We start from the raw sequence: 24284 nt of genomic DNA on the forward strand, positions 1-24284 counted from the left end.
AGTTTCCGTGCTGTGCCTATGCTTATTTCTGTTTGATTCCTTAAGAAAATTCTTGGCCCACCACAACTACCAAGTGCTTCTTTGAAGAAAGCTCTCTCTACTTCTTAATGCTACCCTTTCCTTTCCCACAGGTATTACCATCATTTTAGGCTGGGGAGAAGGAATTCTGAGCTCCACCTACCAGAGGAGTCCCTTTAAAGCTTCTCAAGTCCCCAGACATATATACAAACTGAGATCATTACTTAAATAATCAAGCAGCTCAATATTTGACTTAAAATTCCTGCTATGAAAAACACTAATTTGCATTTGGCCACTAAGGGTGAGGAAAACCTGGTAACTACACGCGTAAGTTGCATGATGCCCTCTACTATAGATAACAAGATCAGGTGATAGTAATAAAAAACTGCAGAAGTTACTGATGTGCCCTACAGGAAACAAACACCACCATGAATAAGAGCAGCTATGAGTGGTCTTGCCAACCAGTTTGATCATTGCTGTATGTTTTATGATCTCTGATTCACCAATCAAATACAGTGATGCATGAGGATGGACTACACACCATTCTTGTCCTAACAGACAAAATGATCACATATAAGCTGAAAAGATCAATATGAAAAATATTATGGCTGGATTTCACAAAAGCAAATTCTTGTTTAACAGGTAAGTGGAATAGTGTATTTTCGTTAGACCATTCTACCTTAACATACTTAATAATACTTGACAGGAACTAGCCTGATCATTTTAGTATATAAAACTTAGATGAGAATAACCATCCTTTGAGAAACTGAACAACTTACTTTGATTAGCTATGACTTCACTCATTCCACTGCCAGTTACTGTCTGCAGGAAAGCAAAGTAACTCCTCCGTAACATCTGTTTTTCTAAAGCAGCAGACTGGTCATTTTCTTCTGCTGGAAGAAGCAACACTTCAAAAATAGCATGAAGTAGTGGCATAAACATCTGTTGCAGAAAGGGTGAAACCTGTGTCTGTGGAGATTGGAAGAAGATATCAAGTCAAACAGAGAAACTGAGCATTTCAAAATTAAAACTATAAGGGCTTGTTACAATTCTCAGCCTTGAATCACCTTCAAAGTTAACATCAGGGTCACCATGAATGTTACTATATCTTGACTTATAAGCTACCCATTTCAAGACTTTTGTACAAAAATATCTAGTCTCCTCTCATTCTGAGTAGGAACAGAAGCTTTTTTTGGGATTTCTCATCCTTCTTTTCAGACAGACAATTTCAAATTCCCTGAAATACCAAGAGGGGCTACTGTGAAGTTACTGTAGTTACAGAAAATGCATCTTTAAGAAATGTTAAAAGTGGCAGCAGTCAATATTTTGTAGCATGTCTTTAAAGACTATTTAAAGAAGAAGTTTTCTTGAGCTGGAATACTACTGGCATTACAGAATAATCATCATTTATGTCCTGCTTGAAGTGAGAAATATATGCAAGGGCACTAAATTAGTTGAACACATATGAATTGAAAACCTGAAGATATGTACTATTCAGCCACACCCTGGAGTTCCATAAAGAGGAAACTCAGGTGTTCATTCATAATGCTTAAGCACAATTTTATCTTTAATCTTCTCTTTATTGTAGCTTGAAAGTATTCAAGATGAAACCACTGAAGCTAGGATCTTTATTTTAACCTACTGCAATAAGAATGATGTAGTATCATACCAAGTTAAACATTACACCCAAACATAGTATTTGTCCAGTCTTGTTCATGGGACTTTTTTTGTTTACCTTCCTCATCTTACACAGACTGATATCTTGATTTGCTTTTAGCATAACTTGTGAAAAGCACTAGAGTAGTAAGAGTCTTCTTCCCCAACCTCTGAAATACTTCATTTTCAAGATTCCTTATCTCTGCTCTGCAGATGGAATAGTCCAAGCAGAGGTTGACATGCTAGATTGACACAAGTACATTGTGGTTCTGATCTACTGCTCACAAAATGGACATCTCCTCACTTTTAGTAATTTTAATTTTGCATTTTGCTAAAAGTCTGTTTAAAGGGCTTCTTAACTTTCTTGTACAGCAATTAATTTCCCCGTCTCATAACAGCACAATATTCTTGGGGCAGCTCCAGGGAATGAACCATGAGTAACAGGTTATTAACTCTGAATAGTTCATTGACTTTTGCATTTTAAGTGTTTGAAACCAGGAAGGTCTCAAAGGCTACACTTCAAAAACCTTTGCTAGCTAATTTATTGACAGCCCTACTCCCACTTATGTATCTCATGCCTCCATTTAAAATCTGTCAACATATTTTGAATAAAAATGCATTAACCATCAGTGTACTCTTTTAAGTAACAGAGCAGCATTAAGATCTTATAAATCAATATTTCTACACCCACATCTGATATTTCTGCATCTCTATCTCCAGGAATTCTCATTATAAGAAATGAGAAAATTAATTTTGGAGCTTGCATAGTTTGTAATACCAGCTTTGGTGTGCAGCATGAAGTTAGTTGTGTCAATAATAATTTTGTGCTGCAAATAGTATTTTTTTTTAAAATACTAAGCCCAAACATTTAGAAACAACACAGAATTCTGAGACTAATCGAAGAAAAATGTCCATTTAATCACAGCAAGTTCAGCAATGTATGACTGTGGTTAAAGAATATGTTTCCCAGTAGCAGCCTTAGAAATATACTTATTTGTTCACATGGCTATTTTTCTGGAACCAGAGAAGAACAAACAGCAACAATGCTTTGACCCTCAAAAGCTTATGCAATATCGTACCTTAAACTTTGCTGTTATTTGATTTATAAGAGGAATGAATTCTTGAAGATCTTTTGCTTCACAATCTTTAAGCATGTGTTCAGAGGCAGAAGGAATGAATGGAAGAACTTCCTCCTCTAGGCAAATAATCATGCGGTGAAGGAAAGTGCGGACACCACTTCTCAGAACTTCCTTTTGCAATGGACAACTGAGAGCTGGCAAAAATGTCTGTAAGCAGTCCAGATAAACCTCTGAGCAGCCACATTGTTTTACAGTTTGCTTGTTACTGAAAGCCTTGCTGGTTCGGCTGTAAAAGCAATACAACAAGTTTTACATAAGCTCACGTTCCAATCCCATGAAGAAGTAACACTGAGAAGAACATTTGCTGAAAAAACCCATGCACTAAACTAGAATATTACAGGTCATGAAAAAATGGGAGCCAAACACTGGAAATGATGAACAAAATTATGTGATACGAAGCAACTACACTTAGGTAGTTTTTGGAGAATTAAAGCCTAACAATTTACAAACAATGTATTATTAGAACAGCTCCATACAATTAATTGATGAAGGGAATAAATGTTGGTTCATTATTAACTTCCTCAATATTCTCTGTATCTTCATCCACAGTAGCCTTTTCTAAGGGGACCTAACTAATTTTCTGGGCTACCATAAGAAATTCCACAACCACTGATGATTTTCTAGGTCAATAAAGCACAGGTAGAAGCTCGGCCCCTCCTCCCATTAAATCCTTTATAATTCCCTTTTACTCAAACCAGAAACACACAGAGTCACTGTGCTGTACCTACCTAGCAAACCCAACAGCATGATTGAGACAGTCAGCCAGTGCCATCTGTCTGTCCTCATCTTGTGCCATCATCAGTTTTTCTAACAATACTTTGAACTTCTCCATCAGTGGAGTCAACAAATTCCTCATTAGAACTTGTTTTCTTTCTGCAGAGTATTCGCTGTTAACTATCAATACTCCAGCTGTTTCATAAATGAAAAGTTGGTCATCACTGCTTAACAGAGCCTGGTAACCATTTTCCTAAAATGGAAGATAACAGGCATAATTCACTAAATGTCCTTTATCAAAAGTTGTCTCCTCAAAGTTTAAAGACACTACTCTTTCTTTAATCATGCCTAAGTAATCTCTATAGTATATTTACAATGGTTTTATTCTCCTCCTACTTAAGTAGAAGCATCAAGTACAGGTGAAAACAGTTGAAGGAACAACTATTTTTATACAATTCAGACAGAAAGCCTTCTAAATGCACCCATCTCTAGCCTATACTCCCAAAACCCCACAGAAGCAAGTGTATTAAAATTAGGTACACATGCAAGCATGCGAGTGATCTCACACCAAAAAGGCAGGACAATTATTTGTATTTAAATGTTTGTGTGCTCAGTTAACAATTCAGTAAGTCTTCAAGCATACCAGTGAGTGAATGCAAACCTTATTTATTAAAAAAACCTGCTTTAAATACTCACAGGAGGAGAAAGTTCCAGCAGGTCTTGTATTCTATTCAGAACATCTTCAATAAATGGATTCATTTGCTTACTGAAGTAAAACACAAATACATAAGACTAATTAGAAACACATGGATTTTTAAAGGGTTCCTGTAAAGCTAGACACTAAACTATCTTCTCAATATTGAACTCCCCTTTAAATATCGAAGTATGGTTGAGGAAAAATCTGGTTTGCGGATATGGTGCTTGTGGTAGGTCAAATATATTGTCGTGGGGGAAACAAACATTCCTTTCTTTCCCTCTTTTTTTTTTTTTAAACATGCATAAATAACCTCACCCATCTGAGTGAAATATTTTCATTAACAGCTGAAAAATGGGATCCTTCTGACATCTGAATCATCTTGGAGCTTCTCCTGCCTCTACATTAAATACATGCCTGTGAAATAAGATCAACAGGACAGGACTGTTTGAAGGGCTCTAATACACTGAGTAAACATCAGTATAAATTCTATAAATACTCAGAATTTGGTCAGAGACAAGGAAGAGCTACTCTTGGGAGTCTCCAGATCCACTCACTCTCAGCTCTGCTCACAGGAGAAAAGCAGGACAGACATTTACAATGTTTATCTAATTAAAATAAGCTAAGCATATGTATTCCAGTTATTTGTCCTGTGATTAATTTTCCACTGCTACCTTAATATTACACAATAGGATAACCTTGCTAGAGCACTGTTTTGATATTACTTCACTGCAGTCCATTTGAAGCCCAGCCTGTTTCTGTTACAACTGTGATACATAAAAGGGCCACGTACAGTAAATTCAGTGCAATTTGGATACATATGAAACAGCTCTACTCACTTAAGAGACTTGACAAATCTGGAAAAGAGATAAGCTGTTCGACTTCGTACTTTGGGACTTGTATGGCGAAGACCACGCTGATCTAAAAATGCCATCTGCAATCAAGAAAGTACATCTCAGTCTTAAAATCCCTAAACAAAGTAAGGACGGGAAAAAGCTAGTAGAGTAGTTCAACAATTTAAGACACCAGCTTCTTCAGTAACCTTCAGAAATTAAGAAAATTTCCCAAGATAAGTTCTAAAGACCTTATCTAGTTGAAAATGTAAATTGGGATTAAACTTACTAGAACAGCTGGAATGTGCTGAGGTTCAACAGCAAAGAATTTTTCATATCTAACCACCGTTTCAAAGAATTCCAGGGTCACTGATGTGTGTTGATAGGCACTAACACCAGAAGTCACCAGCTACAAATAAAAGGATAAGCCGGTTAGTACTTTACTCATTTATAACACCAAACTACAACGTAGGTGATGTGTTGGTAATTAAGATGAGGCATTTGAACTGCAACATTCCAGTCTTTATTAGCATTTTTAATCAGCTCCCACAACACATGCTTACCGTTCTCATCATGTCTTGTAAAGCAGTAGCTTTTGTAACATCACCAGAGAAGTGAGCACCATGAGATACAGGAAGAGCTTCAGCCAACATATACAGCAGCCTTATTGCTACTTCTACTTCCATAAATCGTGTAGTCTGCCAGTTCCTACAGAAAGAATATGACAATCATGTTAGTCTGCAGTAACTTATAAAATAATCACAGTTTTACCATGTTAGCATTTTCTTTTGAGCCTTCTTCCAATGCACAGCATAAAAAGAGCAGATTTGAACCAAGAAAAACAAGAGCTAGACAGTACTTCAGGTTGCTTCTGGAAGTCTTTATCCACAAACACAGCACCTCTTCCTATCAATTTTCTTTTACTAGTTTCAACTTGAAAGCTACAGTTATCTTGAAGTGCTTATTTAGGTACAAAACCACCTACTATTACACAGAAACAAGCCGTTCAGTTTCACTTGCACAAAGTACAAGGAAGCCACCAACAATACTAGATTCCTGTTTGTATACACACAATTGTTCTTGCCAACCAACTGGTAATAATGTTTCTTTATTCACATGCATATTTCCTACGATTGGTTCTGCTCTTTTCATAAAAAATACTTCTTTTGTTTATTTTCCCTATCCAAAATTGGTTTTCTCATAGCAGTAGCACATAAAATTATTTGCCACATCTCATAAGCATTTTCTTGAGGTTGCTGTGCTGGTAAATTACAAAGATCAAGAGACATCTATAGGAAAAAAAAATAGCTGCCATTTAAAGTTACAAAAATAAAGCTTTTCTTTCTAAGCAGCTGAATAAAAGATTTACATAAAGTATATTTATAATGAAGTTTTAACAAGCTCATTCTATCAGTTAGCTTTCCTTTCCTACATGACACATGTTCATTACAAACTCTGAAAGTTATAAAAAGCAAAAAAAGCCAAGGGCATTGAGTAAACAAGTTAAAAAACATAACTTACTGAAGTGTAGTGTTAAAAACTCTGCGGACAGATGCCAACAGCAACTCTGGTGAGACCTGAGCAAGTCTGTCCAGCAACAGTTTCAATTGTTTTCTGTACTCCACAAACATTGCTTCATCTTCACCCTACAAAACATTCATGTCAAGTGAAGTCCATATTTTTGTGTTTAAATCCATCCACAATGGTTTTAAACAATTACACCTAAACCAAAAATGTGTACACACAAGAACAGTATACCACGATCAGAGAATAAAAAATATTCAGCCTATGCTGTTGTGACATAACAGCAGGCTCCTTTTTTGGCTGGCTAAATAAGATGAGATCCACTGCATTCAGTCCAGAAACATATGAAAAAGGCTTTCCAAACTGAAAACTAGCCAAAAGTACAAGAAAGAAAATGCTTTCGCAGAGCCTTATTGACCTAATTCTTGAAAACTGACTCACTCCTCAAAGATGTTCTCAGCATCTAACTTCATTTTAAAGTTAAACTGACAGAAACATTCATGACAGAATGCATACGTTTAAATTAATCTTTTTAAGACTATAGCTCTCTTAATAGCGCAGAGCAAAAGTAAGTCTAACACTCAATCATTACTGCTGGCTGACAGAGATGTAAGCATGTGAGGAAAGCGTAATCAAAGACCTTTTGCCTTCTGTAGTTTATTTCTGCAGAGCTTTGACCATCTGAAGTAGGCTGAGCAGCATCTAGTGTCATTACACAGTTGCTTCTAAAATCTTTTTGCAAGACAGAAGTGATGGGTGGAACCATGCAAACTCAAGCTAAACAAGCCATCTTAATGGCTATGTGTAGCTACAGCACAGCTGTATTTGTCTAGGAACAGTTCTGCACAAATGCAGCCAGAAATACTGTTAACTGAACTGGCTTGGACAGCCCTTCACTATGTTGTTTTGTCCTACACAGACATGCCTAAAGGTTAAAAAAGCTTTCCATACAGGACAAAAATTCATCCTACTGACCTTTGCTTCCTGCCCTAAAATCCTTATTCTATGAAAAATAGGAATTTTATAAGCATGAGCAAGTTTTACTACATGTAATTTAAGTTGCATTTGTCTGTTTATTCATGTAACACAATACCTCATTTTCAAAATTATATTCTTCATCATACGTCAACTTCTTCATAACAGCCAACATGATTGCCTACGATAAAAACAGAACTGTAAATGTAGAAGCAGACAATTGGTAACAAGCAACAGTTAAAATCCCATTTGATTATTATTTTCAGACATGTAGCAGAAGTAGCAGTCCAAATTAAAAAAGATAAGATTATACCCAAATAATACACAGATGCCATTTCAGACACACAGTATAGATGACTTGGAGGTCTCAGTCTCAGATAGTATTATTTGGCTTTATTTCCTGCTTGTAATCTGTGCTGTTCATTCACATTGAAAACAGAAATTAAAACGACTGAACTATGCAGAGGAAGCTAAAAAGGTTGTCCAAGATCCTATTTTAAAGGGGCAGGTAAGTGTCCTGGTTTGAGCCAGGATGAAGCTATTTTTCCTTTTACTCACTTTTTTTTTTCCTTCAGTAAGCTTTCTTTTAACTAGTAGCAAAGTGTCCCAGCTTGGGCTGATAACAGCTGGAAATGTTTTTCTAACTGCTGGGTCTTCAAGGTCACACCTTTACTCTGCCAGCTCAGACACGATGGGGAGATCTATGACCTCCCTGTAGGAGGCTGAGTTAGACAGACAGCAAAATTGTCCAGAGATCTTCCATTCCATATATCTACGTAAGCTCAGAGATCACAGAAGACAACTTCCTTCCTGTTTCTTCTTCCCTTCTCTTCCATCCATGGCCAGCATCCAAGGAGGACTCCATCCATCGACCCCCAGGCTCCAGCTCTCCTGACTCTCATCACTCTGTGCTCTCTCCAGCAGCAGCTCCGGAATTCTTTGGGACTGTTCACAGCTATGGAGAGTGCTGTGGGAGTTGCTGGGGGCAGGGGAGAGGGCAATAGGGGTTTGCACATACCCTGAACATATTTGTATATAATTGTATATATTTTCTTTTATCATTTGTGTTTAATTAAAGCTGTGTAGTCTAGTTTTCAATCCAGAGCATCTCTCCTAATTCTCTCTCCTTCCCTACCTGGGTGGGAGGGGACTGAGACCATTGTTGTCAAACTGAGTCAAACAGTGACAGCAAGCTTACCTGTAACACTAACATCCCTAATAGCTCAAAATCCTTGAAATGTTTGGAGGGTTTTTTTTATTACAAGTTAATAAGATGAAATTGTTCAGCAAAGAATCCAAGACTAAGAGCCAGGAACAGCAAACAGGAATAAGAAAAGCAAAGTTTTCCCTTTTCATCAGCATCAAGTTGTTAGATCAGTTAGAGCACTGATGTGCAATTTCACCTTAGTAGGGACTGCTGGGAAGTCCTAAAACAGGAATAGAGACTGGTTCTTGTATCTACTGAAGTCTCAAACTTCAGATGTATCACTTTGATCTTACTAAGCATTTCCTAGTTCAGGTTTATAGAACTTGCTTAAAATACACGGAGTATCCAATTCCATTCATGCTTTCCAGGACAGATTGAAACTGGACAGACACACATAACTAACGGAAACAAGTGTTTAAAAAAATCTACGTGTTAAAATTTCCCTTCAGTTCAACAATTTGTTCTGGGAAACCTACAAAAACTGGTATTAGATGTAAATATTCCAAATGGACAGAAAGCTATTCTGAATAATTAAAACTGAATCTGAGGCAGACCATTTTTGTATCTGTGTTGGAACTTCAAGAGAACATTAAGCAGCAATATGTGATTGGGCAGGACATATAAATATACCTAATACAAGGGAAGAGTTAACTGAATATTGGAGAAGACTCAGTAGATTTATAACAGGTATTTCATCAGCATCACAGAGCATCTCATCTCTATACCTACTACCAGGTGTCTTTTCACCCCCCATATTGGTTAAATTCAGTAACCAACAGCTTTTATTATAACTACAGCAAATGAAAATGTTGATCACATCAACAAGAACTTCATTAGCACTTTGCAATTCTCTTCCAGCCCTGGATGTTCTGAACGTGGGTAGCCAAGTGTTTCAGACAAGAAACAAGGGCCCAAGGTAAACTTACAAAAAGCAACAAACACTTTACAAATTAATCACGATTACATATTTTGCCTTCTAAATGCAAATTTTTTCTTTCTTTAGCACCAAAAGGGGCCAATGAATTAAACCTAGGTTACAGAGTAAAATCTTGGTTATCTTGCAGAAACAGAAACTTGTAATACTTTCAGGAAGAGCAAGAACGTGATCAGGCTTTCTATTGACACCAAGCGTCAGCATCTGTGGTAAGTCTCTGCTTCTCTGTAAGAAGTGACTTTAAAGAATTAAAATAATAGCAAAACATTAATTTGACATGGTTATAGCCAGAAATGCTTACAAACACCTGTTGTTTAAAGAATTAAAAATGGGATCCTGCTGATGAGAAAAAACTTTGGGACTTCAAAGACACAATAAACACAATCCCCTTCTTCCCTGTTCAAACAAGTTGAAAGCAAGAACTTCTGATGTGCAAAACTTGAAAAGAATGCTGCTAAGTGCACAATTTAAAGCTTAAGATAGGCAAAAATAAGATTCAGAATACTTCCAAATACTTTCTTATTATGAGAGTTGGATGAAAGAAGAAAGACTGGTAAGACCGCTTCTCAGTTTAACACATATCCTCAAGAAGTGCTTAGTAAAATTAAGAAATAATTATAATACAAAGCTCTTCAGCTTGATAGCAAGTTTATCAAAATAACAGATTTTGGGACAGTAACACATTCAAATGTTAAACGTGTCTGAAGTGCACTGCAGTAGAAATTTGGCTTGCTCCAGTTACAAGAACAAAAGAGACATAGTAACAAAAAAGATTCAGTGATTTTACCAAACTTCTCTTATTGTGCTACCTCATCCAAATTAAACAGACATTAGACAAAACCAGATGAAGATAATCTAGACCCCAGATATTCCAATTCAAGTTTTCATGCTAGAAAAGGTACAGAATTCAGCTTTCTTTATAAAGGAAAAAGAATTACAGCTGTCAGCTGTATGGACTTACAAAATACTTGCACCAATCTAACCAGTTCAACATCTGAATTAGTACATCCATGTTCTGTCAACTGTACATACTGTAAAGGAGCTAACCAACATGTGCTATGGGGTTGCTTGGGAAGACGAGCTCTAAAATAGCTTTCATCTTCATGCCCAATTCAATACAGGTTTACTATTTAAAGAAACGGTTACTTAGCAGAAGATGGAACATACTGTCCTTAAGTCTTCTAATTATTGTCACACAGACATTTTAAGGCATATAAATAAAACATTTGTTTCAGCAAAATGCAAAATTCTGACCCAATGTGTTCTTGAAAGAAAATCTCTAGTAAAAGTAAGACTTACCTCCACGTTAGCTTTTTGTTGGTCTGAAAGCGCAGAAAGCTGTAAAATAAATTTCAAGTGTTATTTTTTTATACAGTAACTCATTTATTACTTCTAATGGGAAAAGACAGGCTTGCTTTTTTTAGCAGCCATACGATCTGCAAGCCTGCCTACCACTTAATGCAAGATTTAACCCAATTCCCTTAGATTTCTAAACAATACAATAAAAATAGCCACTAAAGCTACTAAATGCTTATTAGTCAAAACAACTATTTTACAACTATTTTACAAGTCAGCTTGCACATAGTATGAGACTGCCACTAAATTGCCACTAAAAATCAAACAATCATCTCTCAAAAACCGATGTTAAATTGAAGCCAGATGTATTTACTTGTTTCAAGATGTGAAGGTAGTCATAGCAAAAGCCAATGATATTAGATGAGATGTCATCATCTTCATGAATTAACAGCTGCAACATTAGGGCCACTTTTGCTTCAATAGCTTGCAGAGTGTCTTGAGCACTCTTCATATCACCATTTTTTACCAGTTTAGTCCAACTAGCTATTAATGCTTGCCCCATCCCATTGACCAACTTAGAAAATCTGGCCAGAAAATCCACATCATCTTCCTGCAAGAAAAGACATTAAATTAAAAATACTAGTAGAGTTCATGTTCAAAAGGTATGAGCTTATATACTGTACTATCCATGTACAGTACGTAGAAGTAGTAAACCCAACATCTGTCTCCTAGATGGAAAGTACAATAGTCTAGTTTGCTTTCTCCAGGGAATGGAGAGAGAAAAATTAAACCAATGCCAGATTTGGCTGTCCTCCATTACACAACAGTAGCTTGCTTCATCTCTTCAGATTAGTTTCTCTTTACTTTACAGCAAGAAGCATGTTCAAAATAAAAGCAGAAGCACATACCTACCATAAATTTTAATGTGTATAAGAGGAAAATCTTTTTATGGGAAAACTTCAAAGAATTAACAGCTGTAGCTCACTTCAGTAATACTGATAACGAGTAACTTTCAGTACTGCCTGTAAGAGTGAGTTAATATTAAATATTTATGGCTTGCTTTTGCAGAAATACATTGATCAGAATTGAGAAATACCCCTAGACCAGTAAGACCCCAAACAGATGCTTTGCTCCCTGACATAACAGTACAAAAGCAGAAAAATAACAGCAGTCTCAGAGAGACTGAGGTAAGATTTTTAGAGAAATACCTCCCAAATTGGTGAATGCATATTCTCTGCATTCTAGTAGGAAAACAAATTTGAAAAAGGCTTCAAAATTAGGAGAGAATGGCTTTGCAATCTAAGAACTACAGCTTCATAAGGACTGGTTCCTCTTTCTCCATGGGAGGCAGTAAACAGCTGTTGCTTGAACATTTGAACTGTCAGGGAATGCATGTTTGGTTGGTAGGTATATTTTTCCAGCTTATAGATAAGAATTTCAAGCCTCACATCTGATTGTGCAAACACTCAAACCAGCATACATGCCCTAAGAAAATTCTTTGCCCAACCTAATTACGCACAGCTGACCTAATGTCTCACACTAAAACAACTCTATCTTGGCTACAATACCTATTAGGGAATCATTCAAAAGAGAAGATTCAAGGCAATGAAACACAGAAGCAGCATTAACAGCGCACATTTTAGGGGAGGAACAGAGGAGCTACCCTGCTTCTAAAATGAAAAACAAATGCTGAAGACAACCATAATGCAGTGTGTTTTAAATTAATAAATGATACTAGTAACAAACTTAATTCAAGTATCAGAGAAGTGTAATAAGTGTTTAGCTTTGATGCAGAAGCACAACTAATTCTCCTTGATTGGTGGACTTTTACAGTTTTCTGTCTATTTGCTTAAGAACTGCAGAAAACCTATGACTCATTCCTATTGTAAAGATCAATATACAAACCTGATCAATACTGAAGAGGCCAGCAGACTGCAATACTTGACATAAAGATTCAACTAATTTTGTTTTATCGATCGGGTCCATTCCCTTATTTACAATTTCAAACAAACAATCACAGGCTTCTTCCCGGAGAACTTCCACAGACATGTGACCTAGCAGCATATTTATAAACCTTCAAAGAAAAAAGTTTATTTTTATAGGTACACAGTAGCATCTTACAGAAGCTTTATATTATTTACATGCATATTTACAATGTTTTATTTTTGTAAGACAGTTTTACTGTCTTATAAAGTTTTATAAGTTCTAAGTTTTATAAAACTTTTAAGTCTTATGAAACTTCTGTCTTACAAGTGTCTTATAAGCTTTACTGTCTTCAGACTGTCTTTTTAGAAGACAGTCTATTGTACTGACTAAACCCAGCATTTTATAAATTTGAAGGAGAACCTAGAAAACACTAGTGTTTATTTTGACCATTGTATCAGCTTGGCTTGCAAAGTCAATCACACTACTAAAAAATGAAAACTCACAAGATTCGTATGCAATTAAAAGTTCTTTTTCAAATGTTAGTTTTAATTCTGTTTCATAAAAATACAGTCAGCACACTATTGAGGTTACTTTTGCAAAGATATGCCCTCAAAAAAACCTTACCTTTCATTGGCTATCAGGCTCAAATCTATCCAGGATACATAAGCTCCAACTACTTCAAGGCACTGACATGTCAACTCTGAGTTATTATATTGATAGTTTTGTAAGATTTGGTACCACGATTCCACCAAACTTGGAATGCATTGTTCCCTCATAGTATCTTTTAATAAGGTGTTTCTACGAGCCTCCTATCAATACAGAAAAAGGATAAATCACTCTTGTCATGGGTTAGCATGTAGTAAATTTAGTACCATTTCTCGTTCCACTACCAGACACTACTTGTCCTAGCAAGATAAGTAACTCAATCAGAAACCCAAAGAGTAATTTTTTTTTTTCTTGTAAGAAATAAAACCAAAATATCCTAGTTTTCACTCCTTTTTTCTACTACAATGCCCAAACACTGAAGGAAGGCAGAAAAAGGGGAAAGTTCTCTAGATCATTAAATGGATTTTTGATGTTAGGACTCCTTAAAACAGGCACTGGGAAAAATTAACATTTTAGAATGAGTCAGTCTAACATTAAGTTGGCTAACTCAGTCCATTAGTTTTTGTTTACTACCTCTTCAAGAAAAAAATACATTAACTGAGAAGTATGAAATCAGAAAAAGCATTAAAGTACATGTGGCTTCTAGATCTAAACCACCTAATGTCTCTAAGGCAGAGTTGCCATAAGAAAAAAAACCATCTCTCCATGTCTGATGTTCTATTTAAAGTAAGAGACCTTTTTGAAAGTTTAAAGCAAATATTAATGTAAAATAATAACTTGCCTCTGATGTATGAACAACATCCCGGTCTACCAGCTCAGCATCAACAGCCATCAGGATCCTGAGGTACATATCCACACCTCGTGGATTAAGGTCAACTACTGATAGAATATCAAAAAAAAACTTGGGCCATTTTGTGAGATATTCAGTAACAAAAAGTAATGCAAAGACTTGTGCTGCTTTGTTGCGAATAAAAGTCTTCTCAGGCTGGGGGTTCAGCATCTGGTAGAAACAAGATATTTTATTTGTATATTCTTATTAAATTAGAGTAGAATCATATATGCTTGTTGATCAACAAGATATTTTATCTGTATATTCTTACTAAATTAGAGAAGAATCATATATGCTTGTTGATCTCTGTATAGCGACTAACATACTACCTCTCTTCCTGACAAATATAAATAAAAAGCCTTATCTTTCCAAGGATTTTGAAGAAAACTTAGCTAAACTGTAATGAAACAGGGAAAATACTCTTTCTGGGTGATATAGTCCTAAGCCTTTCATTCAGCACTAAGACAGTAAGAGTACTATTCAAAGACTAAAAGCTAGTTTATTTGTTTGGAGGAAGGAGTAAATAAGAACTTCCAGATAGAGTCTCTTGTAGCTAGTTTGTGCCTAAGGAAGTTTATAAATCTAAGCTCATTGGGAGAAAGCTCTCTCTCTCCTTCCCTCTCCTTTTCCATAAGCTCCTCCTAAATGCAACAGCTTGCCACATAGAAAAATTGAAAGCAATTCAATCAATTTCACAGTGATCTGCTCTTTTTCAAGTTGTCTTATATTCCATTTCCTACTGTTTAGCTTTCTACAAAGCAATTACGTTAATTTACAGTGCAGAAGTGGAATAAATAAAGGCAGGTATAGGCAAAGACTTCAATCAGCCCACTTGATGGTGCTGCTGAATGCAAACTTGTGACAGGTCCACCTGACAGCACGTGTTCAGCTACAGTAACTAATTCATCAAGAAAGAGTAGCCAACACTCTGCCATAGTATTAACAGAGGAGCAATGCTATTCAGGCATGAACATCTGCTAGCATTCTAAGTAGACTGGAGTTAGGCCAGAATTACTGCTCCTCTCCCAGACACTCAAATATCAGGAACCTGGATCATACCTCTCTAAAGAGAAACCTTTAATATTTCTTATTTCATGCACAACTGATTAAAACAATCATTATCAGATGAAAGAGTTTTATATCTAGAAGTAAGTTCAAGCAGAGAATTCTTTAGAACATCTGATTGAAAGAATTTCTAATGAACTGTAGCATTTTAAAAGCTTTTAACCATCAGATACCAGTATCATCAGGAAGCCACCTTGAAACTCAAATGACAGACTAAACATTTAGCCCACAGTCAATGCCTTCCGTTAGTCTACTAATAAGCACCTATGAAGGGACTTACCTGTGCTTGCAGCCATGTTATGAGTGTTTCCCTAATTAGTTGCTGCTGGACTTCAGTAAGTTCAGAGTATCTGAAACAAAGCACAATGAGATCAAATTACAACTACTTCATTAAGTAAGACAAAAACTCTATTAATATTGCACATAATACTGCATGTTCACATACATGAAAGGTTCCTAGAAAACGAATTTACACAGCTATTTGCATGTTAAAATTCTGAATGAAAGACCTAAAAATAAGGAAAAACACTTTGTCCAAATAAATAGATTTATTTTGAGTCACTACTGCCTGCTACTGAGTAGGAGCTTGACATTTTGCAGTAAGGCTTCTCTATCAGAGACAGGACTTATGACCCTGAGCAATGAGGAGAATGAGGAGACATCTTTATATGCTTAAACTTGCTTGCTACACACTAAAGACACAAGGAAGCACAAGGAAGTCCTTCACATATTTGACCTACAGTACATTTATTATCAGACATATGTCAAAACACAAAGCAACAAAATACTTCTGCTTTACATCATACATATAATCAGGGCAAAATTTGACATTATAACCAGCTCACCTCAAATACTACCCCATACAACATGTTCCTTCCCAGGATTAGCTAAGATGAGAACATTTTCCTTGCAATAGAGCTAGCTGTAGCTTTGGTACAGTAACTAACAGGAATGGCTGCTGAATGTGACTCCTGTGTTCCTGTCACAAGTTAAGTATTGATTATGGAGAAGAAAAAAGCAACCCAACTGAAAACACTCAAAGAAAATAAGCAGCAGCAAAACAAGAGAAAACACACTGCAGGAAGCAGACTACAGGAACAAGCAGAAGAAGGTGAACAATGAGGTAAAATCAGGTAATTAAAAACCACAGAAAGTCATGTCTCAGAGGAAAAAAAATTAAAGACCTGTGAAAATCAGTTGCTAAATGTATCATACTCCTATCTGAAACCTGACCCACATATTCAGTGTATTGCAACTTGTCACAATGATATTCCAAGAGGCAGATGTCTCTGCCATGGCATTTAAGTACTGACCAGAGGAGTCCAAAGCGGGAAAAAATATAGTTCCATACAATGAAACGTTATTTCAAAGTATTTTTTTCCTAAAACTATGATTCTATGAAAACACCACACAGTGAAAAGACTACTTTCTCTTAATGTCTCTGCTATGGTTACTGAATGAATAGGGCTTTGTCTGAAGTCCAGGACTCTGTATTGCTGCTCACAGTACTCTCCTTCTGCAAAAATCAGTCAAGAGTACAGAGTAAGGCCTGAATCTCCATGAAAGATTGGCTAAGTAAGTTTCAAGCTCTCCTTGGTAATTTGGTCTGCATTGCATCATACATCGGTGTTAGACGAGCTAAGCAGAGCATGCTGCTCAAAACCCAACTATTCCTCTCCCAGGAAAAGGTGAAGAAATAGAAGAAAGTCCTCTGAATCAGATTAAAGCCACCTCATCAACCACACCAAGATGACAGATACCAATTTCAGTTTATTTGCAAGGAGAATAGAGGAAAAATTGAAAGGATGTATATAGCAGGTGTCAAGAAAGATTACTCACTTGAATTTAATTTGATGTTCCAAAACTTGAAAACAGAAGAACTTGATGTGATCATCACTAAAAAAGAAAATAAAATTATGTTACTGGTCACAACATGGTACACTTCTCTGGGAAGAAAAAATTCAATTACCACCAAGTTTTCTCTTTGACAAATCTAGAGTTCCTATGCACCAGTGAAAAACGCTTCTGCTATTACTTCAAAGCAAAAATGACAAATACTTGAGCAGTTCATTTGGTAAAAATGAGTAACTGTGAAACTAATATTGATGTTTGACATTGTAATATAACTGCCAATTTGTTATGCCTTGATTTCAGTATTGAACATACAAAACTACAATACCTATTATATCCTGCTTTTACAAAAATCTGGCAGGCTTCAATAATACATCTGGGGTCCATTAGTACATTAACTGCAAGTTATACATTGAGTCTTAAGGAGCAGAACTAAAGAGGTATAGATTAGAAAGTGACCTTCCACATGCCATATAAGCCACACAAGTTTTTTATCTTATCTAAAAATTCTAAGAATCATTATTTACTTGAAACAGTTTTGAAGTCTTTTGTTATTTTATTACTGCATACTCTGTTGAAGTCAGAAGTTGTGATAAATTATTTATAAAAAAGCCTTCTATAAATCACTATTGTTATTTGAGAGGTATACATCCTTCAGTTTCCTTCCAACCTGAATTATTCTGTGATACAACAACAACCTAGTATTTGAGCTGTAAACACACAACTTTGTGCAAAAATATTGGTGACTACACACTTCACATCTTGAAACACTGGGAAGGCCTACTGCAAAGATTAGGGGCAAGGAACTACTTGAGATTACTACACATAAAGCCTATAGCCTCACAATGTGAAGTTTTCAGTACTCTGCTCCTGCCAAAAAGACAGCACTAGAACTCATTCTTTTTTTCCCTGGATATCAGAAACCAATGCTCTTCAGACTAATAAATTAATGTGGAGTTTTATTTATACATTGCTATTCCTTGAAAGGCACTATACAGAAGCTACAGATCAACTATTATACTAAAAATAGCATGAAGGGTATATTCACTTTCAGCAGCTAACAGTTTATCTATTATGCTGAAGCAGTAAAACGAGAGACAAACATACTAGTAATGAAAACAAGCAATGATTCTTATCTACATTACCTGTATATACTCTGAGCTAATGCTTCTGCACAGACTTGCCAAGCGTCCTGAGATATCTTCAGCTGCTCAAAGTAGGCTAGTGCCTGCAAACATCCAAGCAAGTTTCATTTAAAAAAAAGAACCAATCAGAAGAAAAGACACCTCTTTCACACCTGGACTCACATTTAAACAGCTCTCCTTCAAAATAAACAGTATTTGGACACACCCAAGTATTTATCTGGTTCCCTAACCACCGTAATGCACGAATGTTTCTTCAATCATAGGCACCAATTTCCACTTTACATTCTACGAGTTTTGTTACTTGAATGTAAAAGTCATAGAATCAGAAATGCTGAGGTTAGGAGGGACCTCTGGAGACAGGGTTGCTCAGGACCTTTCTATATCAGTGGAAGGTCACATCCAAGTTAGAATTCCTTCCACAAATTCTACTGAGAAAGTGATTTATGTTTTTTACTGAGAACAACTCACTATTTTTGTTCCACCAATTTGGCTGCATTCAACACCTCAAGCTCAAGAAACATTCAAACATTGATCACCTGACAACTGCCAGTATATCCATCTATTATAGAGACTGGAAAAAACTACCAAACAAGTTGCTTGTTAGAATTTCTAAATAGATTCTGACAACAGATAACTTTATCTAAGTGTTTTAAGATTTAATGTAGCCTATTACACAACACAGTACATTTTGAAACAGATACTACATTAACGATATTATTTCAATTTTATGAATGTATGTTTCAAGGGGGTTTTTTTGGATGTTGGGTTAGTTTCTTTGCATTAGATAGTAACCATTTCCATTCACCAAATACATTCCCAAAGTAATTATTTAGCAAATTGAAATAAATTCTTAAAACAAGAATTCACCTCCTGCTGACAGTACAGGTAATTTTCTTATACTGAACTGTTTTCCTGTAAGTAGTTTGATACTTGCTTTTTATGTTACATCTTACATGATTAGTGAAAAGGTAAGTCACCTTTTACTCAAGTATTGCAAAATTATACATACTGCATAGTTAAAAGGTCAATAAATTTAAAAATTTGAAATTTTATTGATAATTCTATTAACCAAACCATAAAATTATTTCTATCCATCCTTTAAAAAGGACAAATACCCAGAACCAACCTATTTAACAGGGTGTTTAGCAATACTAAGTTGCATTAAACTACATTTTTAACTTTCTTGCACATTCTAGGATTTGTTCTATGAACACAAACCCAATGTATTAACATCCTCATTTATAAAAGACTTTACTGGAGGTTATCTTGTAGACAGTTGAATCAATCTGATAATTGATAATCCATCAGTAAGCAGAAAGATTTACTCATGAAATTTAGTGTAATATCTTTTCACAGGAACAACTCTTTCTGATGAAGAAACTGTTCTCCACTTACCATGGTTTCTTTCTTAAACTGTATGGTAATACAAGCTTCACTAGTTAAAAACACACATTTCATTAAAAGACACTAAAGGTAGGTAATCCATTCAAATAAATAAAAAAGTCCCACAGCTAAGAATTAAAAGGGCAATTGCAAGCAACTCACTGTTTTCAGTGGCTGCTTATCATCCTATGGGAACCAACATAAGGAGCTGAGGAACAAGTGCAAAGATTCGAAAGGAATTAAAAAGCCCAGAAAAAAATAGCAATTCTCTGCATGTTAAGTGTAATTTAACACAGTAAGCAACACATGACCTTCAGCTTACATGCTTGCAACATTACTTCATCATGAACCCCAGGTATTTGTTAATGAAAAAAACCCAACTAAACCCCCAAAAAACCCACTCCCTTGCCCAAGATAGTATAAGACTTTGGCACTGAAACAGCATCCCCAATTATTAGAGAGATAACCAAGTATATATACCCTTTGTCTGAAGTCCGCATCAGCATTTGGGTTTAGCCCTAAAAGGGCTTGTTCATCCATCTCTACTGCTATACTCTTTGTTTCCTACTCCTAACTGGTTTGCCCACTTCTTCTAGAGGGGATGCTGCGATCATCTGCAAATAGAGAAAGAGAAACTTGATTTGCTCAGCAGAACAATAAAAATCAAAAGCAGGACTGCAACAACCACAGAAGCTTGCCCACAAACCTCAAACACAGTATGTAATGCACTCAAACATGAATGCACATACTTGTGACACACATATCAGAATTCTAAATCCTTTAGTCAACTTTCAATAGTACTAAACTTCCTATGGAATAAGGAAATTTTGAACTGCCCATATATTTAAGTTATCTTGAAAAGAATTTATATAATTTAACAGAGAAATGGGATGTACTATTCAGCTGAAAGGCTTCAACTCAAATTCCAAGCATGCAAAGGAGGTTTCAGCAAGATGTGACATAAGCATAAATCTGCTACTTAAATGATAGACCACTGTACTTTTTTCCCTACCACAACTGCAAAGCTTCACAACTGCAAAAAAAACCCAACAAAACCAACAACAAAGCCAAACTCTACTCATCTCTAATATTGTTAAGATGTTTCATAAACCCATGTACGAAGTATTTCCCCTAGGGGGCAAAGCCACTAGGATGTCCTTCTTCTAAAGGAAGTGCACACAAGAGAAGTGTCTTAGAAATTAACCACAAAATACATCACACTGAGTTGTTAATGAAGATTTCTGTTCCTACTAATGGGTGTTGATTTACTAGCAATGACTTTTATTTAGAAAATTCAGTGTAAAATTAACAAGCAAGCTAAATGTTCTAAAGATTATGTGCCTCTCTACAGGCAATGTTCCATAAGGCTCTGGTAAAACACAGTGGATTGAAAAAAAACCCACCACATCTTTGTCAAATAGTAGGATGCCATTTAACAGCAAGGGGGGACAAAAAACAATCTATCCTTCAAAGTCCCACTCCCCCATGGTAACATAGTTAATGATGCCTGAAACAAGGCCTTGTTACAAGTAGGTAGGAGGTAAGGGAAAGGAAGGCAGACAAGAGGAAGAGATGAAATACAAAGGAGCTGTGGTTTGAAGCTGCTTACATCCCTATAGGTAAAACTCCTGCTTTCTAAGTATCGTGTCTTGTGCATGCTCTACTGTTCACCCTGCCCCACTGGAAGAAAGGTGACACAGTGACAACTGACAGCCAGCATGCCTGAAAAAAAAGAGCCCAAAATTTAACATGGTAACTGACAGACATTTCTATAAAACTCATTACTGAATACACTATGACAAAATGTATCATAAAAAGCAATTTAATACATAATACTGAGTTTGTACAAAAACCCCTGCAGGTTGCAGCAGTATAGAAACCAGAAAATCTGGAACAAAGCGATGACTTGTGGTAAAACAAGCTTCATGCACTGAGCAATCCCTCTCAGGGTCAAAAGCTTTAGGGATTAAAGTTACTCTGCTGAGTCTTCTCTCTCTGTGTCCCCAGCTCTCCGTGCTGCTTGTTTTTCCCATAATCAGCATCCAAAACAACCAGATTAAAATAAAGGTAAAATGCTCCAGGGAAAATGATTTTTTTTTCCAGCATCTTTCAATTAGGGTTTGGTTGAGTTATACAAGTAAAACTATTTAATGTACAGAAGCATATTTTTGGCACATTTTCCTGCTGATATTATGACATTATCTGCCCAAAGGGCAGTAAACTATATGTGTGACACGTTTTACTATCAAAAATATCCTGTCTCAAACATGTATTCTCTTCACTTGTTTAGCTAACAGCAATGCCAACCAATTCTACTAATTTTGTATAAGCTACATGAGCATATTTGAAGTTTCATCTTCCACCAGATATCCTTTTCTAAAGGGTTTCAGCTTGACTAGCAAAGTCTAGAAAACAATTAATTGAGACAGACTATTTGAATGAGCCTTTTGAGAAAGCTAGCAAAATAGCTTCTCATGCTATACAGTTTTAGTTAAGCAAGTAGCTTTTCCACCACAAATCTATTTTACCAGGCAGTTACACTGCAAAAGCAAAATCAAACTGCAATTTCAATAGTACTTACAGTTTGCAAAATCATTTGCAAGACACACTTAGCTATAAAATCAAGTACACCATTAAAGCATGCAATTTATTTATTAAAAAAGTCAATGACGTAAATAGTTAATATGCAGCTGTGTACAAAGTATTATTTTATTTACACAGAGAGCCTTTTTTCTTAAGCAGCACACTATACTGGATGGCAAACTGTCCTTACTATAATTAGGAGGGTGCAATTCTTAGCAGTGACGTTGTACAGGTGTGAAATTTGTGTATCACTCGTCAGGACAGTTCATTCCCTTCCGTATATTAAATATCTATAAATGCATTTAATAGCAGAGACTGCTTTCATACAAGAAAGCAGGAAAAAATGCAGTCACACTTCAAGTGGGGAAGATTTCCCAGTTTAACAATACTAACTTGGTTAAAGGTGTCTAATCTGGGTCCAGATATGCCCTAGTAAACAAAAGCATTCAGAGCATTTTAACTACAGATGCTAATCACAGGAACAACTAGTAATTAAAGAATATTTCATTTACAGCACTCATTTTAGGTGTACACAAGACTGTGATTGCACGCAAGGAGGCAGTGACATACTCCATTTTAATTTCCTCAAGTTTTCTCTAATAAAACAAAATACAATTTAGATAATATTTCACATTCTTTCTTTTCTATCTCTGCTTTGCTTGCTGGAAATCTTGAGCATATTTGCAGACTCTTAGGGTCTAAAGCCTTTACACTGGCCTAACACGTGGTTAAAATTAACAGCTGTGTGCTTACAGCTACTTCGAGAACTTTTCTGCTGGCCCAGAAAGTTTTTCTTTCTGGAAGTGACACATCAGGTCTTCATGTGGGGCACATTCTTACTCGCCGGGACTTCCCCGCGAGGAGGAAGGCCCTCCTGCCCCCACAGACAGGTCCAAGAGCCTCCTCCCGAGGGAGGGCCAGCCCCGCCGCCTGGCTCAGCAGCTCAGCCCAGGGCCGGGCACTCACAGCCCACCACCCAGAGCTGCGGCGAGGACACCTGCCCCCCTGTGCGTGACAAAGCACCCCTCCTGCGGCTGCTGCGGGCCCAGCGGCGGCTCCCAGCGCGGGGAAGCGCCGTGCTGAAGCAGGGGAACAGGGAGGTGCGGAGAGGTCCCTCCCATCACGCTGCAGTCTCACAGCTCACGGTGACTTCCTTGCCCCCCCCCCCGCGAAGCCGTGGCCGAGGACGGCTCCAGAGGCAGCCCCCGCACCACGCGATACAACCGCACCGCGCACGACGGCGCACGTTACACAAACACGCCGTTCCCCGCGGCCGCGCACCCGCACCCCGGCCGCCCGGCGGAGACCGGCCGAGCGCGGCGCTCCCCGCTCCCCCGGCAGCGTGGCCGGGCCGGGAGGCTGCGGCGTCTCCCCCTCCGACCCCAGCGCCCCGCGGCTGCGGGGGAGGCGGCGCCGAGCGCACTGGAACCGGCGGGGCGTCCGGGGGGAGCTGCCGCCGCCAGCCCAGCGGCGACGCCCGCGGGCGCCCACACCGCCCCGACCCGCCGCCAGCGGCCCGGGAGGCCCAGCCCCACCCGCGCCCCGTCTGAGTCACCCCGCGCCTCGCCCCGCGCCCCCCGCCGCTACCTTCCCGGTCACTCCTCCATGGCGGCGCTGCCACCGGCTGCCACCCCCACAGCTCCGCGGCCGCCACGAGCATAGGGAGCGGGCCGGGCCGGGCCAGGCCGCGCCGCCTCGGCTGGCGGCGGGAGCAGCAGGAGGACGCCCAGGGGAGGCGCCGCGGCCCTCGCGCGTGCGGAGCGGCCTCCGGGCAGGAGCGGCCGCTGCGCCCGCCCCTCGGCCCGCCCGCCGCCGCAGGACTACAGCTCCCAGCGTGCCCCGCGCCGCCCTGGCGGCTGGCCCGCCCGGCCGCCCTCACTCCCCGCTCCGCCAGGCAGCCCCCCCC

General features: G+C 37.9%; 2 protein-coding genes across 2 annotated transcripts in view; one reads left to right on the forward strand and one right to left on the reverse strand.

Annotated features, from left to right (window-relative positions):
• The window catches only part of XPOT (exportin for tRNA), a 28256-nt gene extending 4134 nt beyond the window's left edge, over nucleotides 1–24122 (reverse strand). Inside the window, exons 1-19 of the mRNA XM_051611631.1 lie at nucleotides 23966–24122; nucleotides 20276–20409; nucleotides 18413–18495; nucleotides 17256–17312; nucleotides 15697–15766; nucleotides 14304–14522; nucleotides 13541–13725; nucleotides 12896–13064; nucleotides 11364–11600; nucleotides 10994–11032; nucleotides 7672–7734; nucleotides 6576–6700; nucleotides 5618–5762; nucleotides 5344–5463; nucleotides 5061–5155; nucleotides 4224–4293; nucleotides 3542–3780; nucleotides 2754–3039; nucleotides 798–987 (exon numbers count right to left, since the gene is read on the reverse strand). Of these exons, the coding sequence (XP_051467591.1) occupies nucleotides 798–987; nucleotides 2754–3039; nucleotides 3542–3780; nucleotides 4224–4293; nucleotides 5061–5155; nucleotides 5344–5463; nucleotides 5618–5762; nucleotides 6576–6700; nucleotides 7672–7734; nucleotides 10994–11032; nucleotides 11364–11600; nucleotides 12896–13064; nucleotides 13541–13725; nucleotides 14304–14522; nucleotides 15697–15766; nucleotides 17256–17312; nucleotides 18413–18495; nucleotides 20276–20335 (2452 nt within the window). The 5' untranslated portion in view covers nucleotides 20336–20409; nucleotides 23966–24122. The remainder of the gene's footprint in view (nucleotides 1–797; nucleotides 988–2753; nucleotides 3040–3541; nucleotides 3781–4223; nucleotides 4294–5060; nucleotides 5156–5343; nucleotides 5464–5617; nucleotides 5763–6575; nucleotides 6701–7671; nucleotides 7735–10993; nucleotides 11033–11363; nucleotides 11601–12895; nucleotides 13065–13540; nucleotides 13726–14303; nucleotides 14523–15696; nucleotides 15767–17255; nucleotides 17313–18412; nucleotides 18496–20275; nucleotides 20410–23965) is intronic.
• LOC127385947 (translation initiation factor IF-2-like) lies at nucleotides 23200–23928 on the forward strand. Its single transcript, XM_051622265.1, has one exon. The coding sequence runs from the start codon at nucleotides 23200–23202 to the stop codon at nucleotides 23926–23928; it is 729 nt and encodes a 242-aa protein (XP_051478225.1).
• Nucleotides 24123–24284: the final 162 nt, after the last annotated feature.

This window comes from Apus apus, chromosome 1 (assembly GCF_020740795.1).
Source record: "Apus apus isolate bApuApu2 chromosome 1, bApuApu2.pri.cur, whole genome shotgun sequence".
In the NCBI taxonomy this organism is placed as follows: Eukaryota; Metazoa; Chordata; class Aves; order Apodiformes; family Apodidae; genus Apus; species Apus apus.

Coding starts and splice junctions, on each gene's coding strand:
- LOC127385947 (XM_051622265.1), top strand. CDS start 23,200: ATGTGGGGCACATTCTTACTCGCCGGGACTTCCCCGCGAGGAGGAAGG.